Here is an 8,504-nt window from a genome sequence, read left to right as displayed (position 1 = left end):
GCTGGAAGAGGCAAGGATGGGGGAGGGAGCAGAGCTAGGCGATTGGCAGAGAGCTGGTAGGGGTCTGACATGGACTGGGTGGGAAAAGGGCAGAACTGGGGCAGGCGTAGTGGGAGTAGGTGGGTTTGGCGATGGGTAGGGGGCAGGGCTCTGTAAGGATAGGGTGGGAGGGAGAGTACTGCTTTGATAGAAGAGTTGGAAAGGGACTTGAATAGTTGCCTGGGTGGGTGCATAGAGGGTGGGGGCAGATTATATTGGAAGAAGGATCTCTGGGTGAATAGGTGGGTCTGAGGGAGGGTCATGGGTGGTCACTGGGAAGGACACTGGAGGTTTAGCCCACCTTGGGGTGGGAAGATGTGGAAGGATACAGGGGTGGGTATCCTGTGGAAGGATGCATGGGTGGGTATCCTGTGGAAGGATGCATGGGTGGGTATCCTGAAGGGACAGATGGGTGGGTATCTTGAGGAAGGACGCATGGGTGTTTATCGTGACAAAGGACGCATGGGTGGGTATCCTGTGGAAGGATGCATGGGTGGGTATCTTGAAGAAGGAAGCATGGGTGGGCATCCTGTGGAAGGATATATGGGTGGGTATCCTGGTAGGACGCATGGGTGGGTACCCTGGAAGGACGCATGGGTGGGTATCCTGTGGAAGGACACATGGGTGGGTATCCTGTGGAAGGACACATGGGTGGGTATCCTGTGGAAGGATACATGGGTGAGTATCCTGTGTAAGGACACATGGGTGGGTATCCTGTGGAAGGATGCATGGGTGGGTATCCTGAAGGGACAGATGGGTGGGTATCTTGAGGAAGGACGCATGGGTGTTTATCGTGACAAAGGACGCATGGGTGGGTATCCTGTGGAAGGATGCATGGGTGGGTATCTTGAAGAAGGAAGCATGGGTGGGCATCCTGTGGAAGGATATATGGGTGGGTATCCTGGTAGGACGCATGGGTGGGTACCCTGGAAGGACGCATGGGTGGGTATCCTGTGGAAGGACACATGGGTGGGTATCCTGTGGAAGGACACATGGGTGGGTATCCTGTGGAAGGATACATGGGTGAGTATCCTGTGTAAGGACACATGGGTGGGTATCCTGTGGAAGGATGCATGGGTGGGTATCCTGAAGGGACAGATGGGTGGGTATCTTGAGGAAGGACGCATGGGTGTTTATCGTGACAAAGGACGCATGGGTGGGTATCCTGTGGAAGGATGCATGGGTGGGTATCTTGAAGAAGGAAGCATGGGTGGGCATCCTGTGGAAGGATATATGGGTGGGTATCCTGGTAGGACGCATGGGTGGGTACCCTGGAAGGACGCATGGGTGGGTATCCTGTGGAAGGACACATGGGTGGGTATCCTGTGGAAGGACACATGGGTGGGTATCCTGTGGAAGGATACATGGGTGAGTATCCTGTGTAAGGACACATGGGTGGGTATCCTGTGGAAGGACACATGGGTGGGTATCCTGGAAGGATGCATGGGTGGGTATCCTTTGGAAGGACACATGGGTGGGTATCCTGGAAGGATGCATGGGTGGGTATCCTTTGGAAAGGCGCATGGGTGGGTATCCTGTGGAAGGACACATGGGTGGGTATCCTGGAAGGATGCATGGGTGGGTATCCTTTGGAAGGATGCATGGGTGGGTATCCTTTGGAAAGGCGCATGGGTGGGTATCCTGTGGAAGGATACATGGGTGGGTATCCTGTGGAAGGATATATGGGTGGGTATCCTGGTAGGACGCATGGGTGGGTACCCTGGAAGGACGCATGGGTGGGTATCCTGTGGAAGGACACATGGGTAGGAATCTTGAAGAAGGAAGCATGGGTGGGTACCCTGTGGAAGGACGCATGGGTGGGTATCCTGTGGAAGGATACTTGGGTGGGTATCCTGTGGAAGGATACGTGGGTGGGTATCCTGGAAGGATGCATGGGTGGGTATCCTGTGGAAGGATACATGGGTGAGTATCCTGTGGAAGGACACATGGGTGGGTATCCTGGAAGGATACGTGGGTGGGTATCCTGGAAGGATGCATGGGTGGGTATCCTGTGGAAGGATACATGGGTGGGTATCCTGTGGAAGGACACATGGGTGGGTATCCTGGAAGGATGCATGGGTGGGTATCCTTTGGAAGGACACATGGGTGGGTATCCTGGAAGGATGCATGGGTGGGTATCCTTTGGAAAGGCGCATGGGTGGGTATCCTGTGGAAGGATACGTGGGTGGGTATCCTGGAAGGATGCATGGGTGGGTATCCTGTGGAAGGATACGTGGGTGGGTATCCTGGAAGGATGCATGGGTGGGTATCCTGTGGAAGGATACGTGGGTGGGTATCCTGGAAGGATGTATGGGTGGGTATCCTGTGGAAGGATACGTGGGTGGGTATCCTGGAAGGATGCATGGGTGGGTATCCTGTGGAAGGATGCATGGGTGGGTATCCTGTGGAAGGACACGTGGGTGGGTATCCCTGGAAGGATGCATGGGTGGGTATCCTGTGGAAGGATACGTGGGTGGGTATCCTGTGGAAAGATGGATGGGTCGGAGAAAGGGCCTTGGGAGGCTACTTTCCCTGGCATTTATGGGGGGCGGAGGCAGGGCCCTGGAAGGGCAGACCGGGCTCTGGAGCGTAGAAAGGTGGGTGTGACTGTGGAGAGGGGGGTGAGCCCGGCTGGGGGGGGGGGCGGGGTTAAGACTGGCAGATGGCAGAGGAAAAGAAAGAGCAGTGACTCGGGTGGGAGGTGGCAGAATTGCAAGGGGCAGGTCCGGGAGGGGCTGTCTGGCTCCGAGGGTTGTGGGAGCGATCCCTGGTAGGCGGGGCCTCAGAAGGGAGCGGAGGGGGGGGCGGGCTCTGAAGGGGGGGTGGGCTTGGCAGGTCCTAGGAGGTAGCCGCGGTGGGCGGGCCTTAGAAGAAGAGACTCAAGCCTGGGAGGGAGCGGGGGGCGTGAGCGGAGCTGCACACAGTCAGAAGCATTGAACCCCCATCCCCAGGCCGCCGGATGAGGGAGAGGAGAGCCGGGCCCCCCAAGTGACCCTGGGGTCTGAGGTCTGCGTGAGGCCGGACTCAGCGCTGCCCCTGCTCCAGGTCTGTGGCTTCCTTCATGTCGGTGTCTCGCTTCAGATGAGCGGGGATGAGGGCGGCATCCCCCCCCTGGTATCCCGGGGCTCTATCCCCCCCCCCCTCTCCTTTAGTCTTATTCAGCCCACGCTGTTATTTCCTGTGGATTTAGGTGTTAGGACAGACCCATCGCTCTATTTTCTTATTTGTAGTTGCACACCCACACGAGTAGGACTACAATTCCCAGCATGCACCGTTTGTGAGTAAAAACCAAAACTATCCTTCCATTTGCCCTTGTTTTACTTTTGTGTAGCGCGCATTGAGCAGCGGTTCGCGTCTATGCGCTTACCAGTACGAGATTCGCGGCGCGTGAGGTACCTTGCAATCTGCTATGTGTATTCTTGGACCTCTCGGGGCTCTCCTCACGCATGCCCCAGCCACGAATGTCTGCCCTCGCATATTTACATCTCGCCCTGGGCCACCGCCCCGCTCGCAGTCCTCTTACACCTCCTCCTTGTCTGCCCCCCCCTCCCCACACGTTAGACCCCCGTGTCCTCCTTTCTCCTCCTCCACCACGATTTCCCTCTCGCCCGTTACCATCTTTATTGGCCTTTTAACCCCTCCGCCCTCTAAGTAGCGTCGCTTGTACGGCTTTCGCCTTTCCATTTTTCACTTGTTTTTCGTTTTCACTTTGACCAAGTCTTGAACTTGTCTCTTCAAACCCCGGACTTCCTTTCTTCCTCTGGTTCTGTCTTTCTTCCTCTGGTTCTGTCTTTCTTCCTCTGGTTCTGTCTTTCTTCCTCTGGTTCTGTCTTTCTTCCTCTGGTTCTGTCTTTCTTCCTCCGGTTCTGTCTTTCTTCCTCCGGTTCTGTCTTTCTTCCTCCGGTTCTGTCTTTCTTCCTCCGGTTCTGTCTTTCTTCCTCCGGTTCTGTCTTTCTTCCTCTGGTTCTGTCTTCCTCCGTTCCTTTCTTCCTCCGTTTCTTTCTTTCTTCCTCCGTTTCTTTCTTTCTTCCTCCGTTTCTTTTTTCCTCTCTCCTATTCCTCCCGCCTCCCCCGTCTGTGATGTATTATAAAGGGACCAGCTGTTGCATTTTTCTAGCATTAACACACCCGACACATGCGCGCGCGTCCTCCCCTCTCCACCCATACACTTGTTTGGCCTCCATCTCCTGGCTGCGGGGCGCTCCCTGCTCCCACCGAGAAAAAAAACACAAGCTAAAGGCAACAAAAAGTCCTTAAACCCAGCCTTTCAGGAGGAGAGGCTTTTGGGGAACATTAGAGGCAAGGAAAGTGGTGACTTCTGTCGACCCCGAAAAAGCAGTCGATGAACTCACATTTATTTCTCTTTTTGTAGGTCTTGAGAACACAAGTCAGTCAGCCCCGGGGTGAGACGGGTTTTGTGCACTGACTGCCGAAGAACCAGTTCTCATTCGCGTCCTGACTCGTTGCATTTGTACATCAAGAGTTTTTTTTTGTAATCGAATGTGAGCAGTGTTTTGTAGATTGGATTTGATACAGCAATTTGAGAGCCAATATTCAATCCAGCTGGCGATAGTGCATTGGGGGTATTAACCACCTTTTGGATGGAAAAATAACTTTTTTGTGATTCACCTGCTTCCACCGTTAAAAGAAGATTCCATTTTTCAACCACTTTTTATGACCAGAGGATTTTTCTGCAGTGGGCGTGTGTGTCTTTGTCGGCATTTGATCCACCAGGAATTACTGCTGTCGGCCACGATGATACACCTTTGACTTTAGTTAGGCCTTGCTGGAATATATAACAAAAGTTATTGGGTCTTTTTTCGCTTTGGATGCCAAGAGCTGTTCTTGTAAACGGGTCACTTGAGTTGGAGATTTTCTTGTCATCATTTAGTCCACTTGGTGTTAGTGTGTCCAGTTTCATTATCCTTTGACAATGGCCTGTCTCTCCTCCTTTGGCAAATACACTCACGCCGTTGTGCGGGCGATACCGGAGTCGCTGGGTCAGGAGACTGTGCCAGAGGGTGAACCGGGGTCTCCACCCTCATCGCCAACACGTCGGCGGGAAAGGCAGGAGCCTGTGGACCTGGCTAAGGCCCACCGGCAATATGGTGTCTACACGGGCATCCTGAGGCAGAAACTGGGCCTGCAGGTGATCGAGATCGCTGCTGACGAGGAGTTACCAGAGGCCGTGCTGGTGGAGGACCTGGCGGTGGTGCAAGGAGACACGGCGCTCATCACTCGGCCCTGGGCCCCTTCCCGCAGAAAGGAGGTGAGTAATGTTTGGTGAGTGTGAGGGCTTGAGACTGGAGCATGGTTAGGGCCCCTCCACCTGTTTCTACCTCCGTTTGACCTGCCTCAGTACAACCACAGCTGACACCCCCCCTCCTCATTATGGAGGTGTCTTGAATGGTTGCTGCATGGGGCCCTATCCTGGACAAGCAGGAGTGCAGCAGGTATGAAGTGGGTTACATTGGCTGATCCCTGTGTTTGTTCCAGGATTGAGGTACATTGGCTGATCTGTTTGTGGGTCCCAGTACTGGAATGGGAGGGCCACTGGCCAGGACTGTGATTCATTAGAGGAGATGTTTGTGGTTCACTGCTGGAGTACCGGAGAGGGCTGCAGGTCCAGACTGAGGTGCATCGGCTGAGCTGAGTCTTGGTCTCCGTGCTGGAGTAGCGGAGGGGGCTGCAGGTCCGAACTGAGGTGCACCGGGTGAGCTGAGTCTTGGTCTCAGTACCAGGGTAGCAGAGGTTCCATGGGCAATGTTTGAGATTCACTAGCAGAGATGCTCGGGGTCCCACTACTGGAATATCGGGGGATTTGAGGAAAGCGAGGGGACCCGAGGAACTTACACCCCTCAGACGAGGCTACAGTAAGCCAGGGCGGAGTTTAAGCGGAACTCCGCGAAGTGACAAAAAACCCTGCTGCGCTACACGGAGTTCCGCAAGCAGCGGAGTGCGTTAGGGTCATGCCGTTTGCGGTGATTTTGAGCGCCAGGTTTTTTTCCTGCACTGTAAAATCATGTTGAACAGTACTATGCGCAGCTTCCTTTCGGCTGCTTGAGTTGATTTTCGACTCGAGATGCAGCTTTCTCAACGCAAACGGAAGGTTTCTCTATCGAGTGGTCGCAACCTGCCGCAACCACTCGCTTTGAGAAATCCGGCCACCCACGTTGAGAAATCTCGCCAGGAGCTTGCTTTTTCGATTCGCCATCTATACGTTGAGGAGGGTGAGCGAGGAAAAAACTACGCTCTGCAGAGCGGAGTTTTGGGGAACTCTGTGTGCTCTGCTGAGTGCGTATAACTAAGGGTGGGCGTAGTTCGCGAAGTAGCGCTACGCGAAGCTACGCGAAGTGCACTTCGCGAACTTCACGTAGCACTACGCGAGCTGCGTAGTAGCATGTTCGCACTGTGCAAGATGCGTTTTCAATGATTGCACAGTGCGAACAAGCATCCGGCACTGTGCAAGCATTGAAAACGGCATCTTGCACAGTGCGAGCTGTAGTTTTCTGCTGCTCGAGTAGATTATTACTCGAGCGGCAGCTTTCTCAACGCGAACAGGTAGTTTCTCATTGAGAGCGGTCGCGAGCATGCGCAACCACTCACAATGAGAAACCTGACCTCCTCGCGTTGAGAATCTCGCTGGGATGTCATTTTGCTTGCTCGCGGTCGCGAACATGACGTTCAGTACCGCGAACAAGCAAAAAATGACCGCTGCACTACGCTACGCTGCACTACGCATGTTCGCACTGTGCTACGTGCCGCTCGCGTAGTGCGAAGTTGCGAAAACTTCGCAAACTCTGCGAGCGTAGTGTAGTGCTTCGCCCAGGGTTACGTATAACTCGGCGAACGGAGCAGGGTTCACCGCCCAGGGTTAGGCTACAGTCAGGTGAGTTGTGTCCTGGTGTTTCCCTGAGATGGGTAAGTCCCCGGAGCCTTTGGAAGTCAGGAAATGTCAGTACAGAAAATACATTTACCTGGGTTATGTATTTTTTAAATATATATATAATCTGAAGCACAGATCTATTGATACAGTTTCTTTATGGAAAAGCAAGTACTGCCCCTGTCCTCTCTTGTTTCAGTACTGTGTGGGGTACAGACAGCACGTGCTCGGGCCCTAATGACGCTCAGGCCAGGGGGGTTTCAAGGCTGCATGGTTATACAGATACAATAAAACATTCATCCGTTGGTTTGCTGCTGGTCCAAACACGCGATACTCCCTGAAATCTCCTGCAAGTCACGCGAGATCCCCCGTACGACACTGGAGACGTCATATGTGAGGGTGGGATTGGCCTTTGGGGCCCTACTGGAGTCCACCCATGAAACAGACGGATCTGACTGTGAATATGGGAAGAGAAAATCCCAAATATGCCGCAACTCCTATTAATATCCAGGAATTTGGTAAAAGGGCGGTGCTGTTGGTCCGGATGGAAGTGCAATGGCAGAGCTGCGTATGAGTCCCAGAAAATGAATATTAGTGGAGCTACAGGTCAGAGGTGATCTGTGCGAGTCTGCGTGCACTGGCTGAGCTGTGTGTGGGGAGGTGCACTGGCTGAGCTGTGTTTGGGGAGGTGCCCCGGCTGAACTGTGTGTGGGGAGGTGCACTGGCTGAGCTGTGTGTTGGATGGTGCCCTGGCTGAGCTGTGTGTTGGATGGTGCCCTGGCTGAGCTGTGTGTTGGATGGTGCCCTGGCTGAGCTGTGTGTTGGATGGTGCCCTGGCTGAGCTGTGTGTTGGATGGTGCCCTGGCTGAGCTGTGTGTTGGATGGTGCACTGGCTGAGCTGTGGGTGGGGAGGTGCCCTAGGGGAGGTGCACTGGCCGAGCTGTGTGTTGGATGGTGCCTTGTCTGAGCTTTGTGTGGGGAGGTACCCTGGCTGAGCTGTGTGTTGGATGGTGCCCTGGCTGAGCTGTGTGTTGGATGGTGCCCTGGCTGAGCTGTGTGTTGGATGGTGCCTTGTCTGAGCTGTGTGTTGGATGGTGCCCTGGCTGAGCTGTGTGTTGGATGGTGCCCTGGCTGAGCTGTGTGTTGGATGGTGCCCTGGCTGAGCTGTGTGTTGGATAGTGCCCTGGCTGAGCTGTGTGTTGGATGGTGCACTGGCTGAGCTGTGTGTGGGGAGGTGCCCTGGCTGAACTGTGTGTGGGGAGGTGCCCTGGCTGAACTGTGTGTGGGGAGGTGCCCTGGCTGAACTGTGTGTGGGGAGGTGCACTGGCTGAGCTGTGTGTTGGATGGTGCCTTGTCTGAGCTTTGTGTGGGGTGGTGCCCTGGCTGAGCTGTGTGTTGGATGGTGCCCTGGCTGAGCTGTTTGTTGGATAGTGCCCTGGCTGAGCTGTGTGTTGGATGGTGCACTGGCTGAGCTGTGGGTGGGGAGGTGCCCTGGCTGAGGTGTGTGGGGAGGTGCACTGGCTGAGCTGTGTGTTGGATGGTGCCTTGTCTGAGCTTTGTGTGGGGATGTGCCCTGGCTGAG

General features: G+C 54.6%; 1 protein-coding gene across 1 annotated transcript in view; it reads left to right on the top strand.

Moving 5' to 3' along the window:
* The first annotated feature begins 2,880 nt into the window (after positions 1 to 2,880).
* The window catches only part of DDAH2 (DDAH family member 2, ADMA-independent), a 107,809-nt gene continuing 102,185 nt past the window's right edge, over positions 2,881 to 8,504 (top strand). Inside the window, exons 1-2 of the mRNA XM_078646043.1 lie at positions 2,881 to 3,084; positions 4,412 to 5,308. Of these exons, the coding sequence (XP_078502169.1) occupies positions 4,973 to 5,308 (336 nt within the window). The 5' untranslated portion in view covers positions 2,881 to 3,084; positions 4,412 to 4,972. The remainder of the gene's footprint in view (positions 3,085 to 4,411; positions 5,309 to 8,504) is intronic.

This window comes from Lissotriton helveticus, chromosome 5_1, assembly GCF_964261635.1.
Source record: "Lissotriton helveticus chromosome 5_1, aLisHel1.1, whole genome shotgun sequence".
NCBI classification, from domain to species: domain Eukaryota; kingdom Metazoa; phylum Chordata; class Amphibia; order Caudata; family Salamandridae; genus Lissotriton; species Lissotriton helveticus.
The sequence above is the reverse complement of the archived record's forward strand: the minus strand, read 5'-3'. Positions and strand labels throughout refer to the sequence as shown.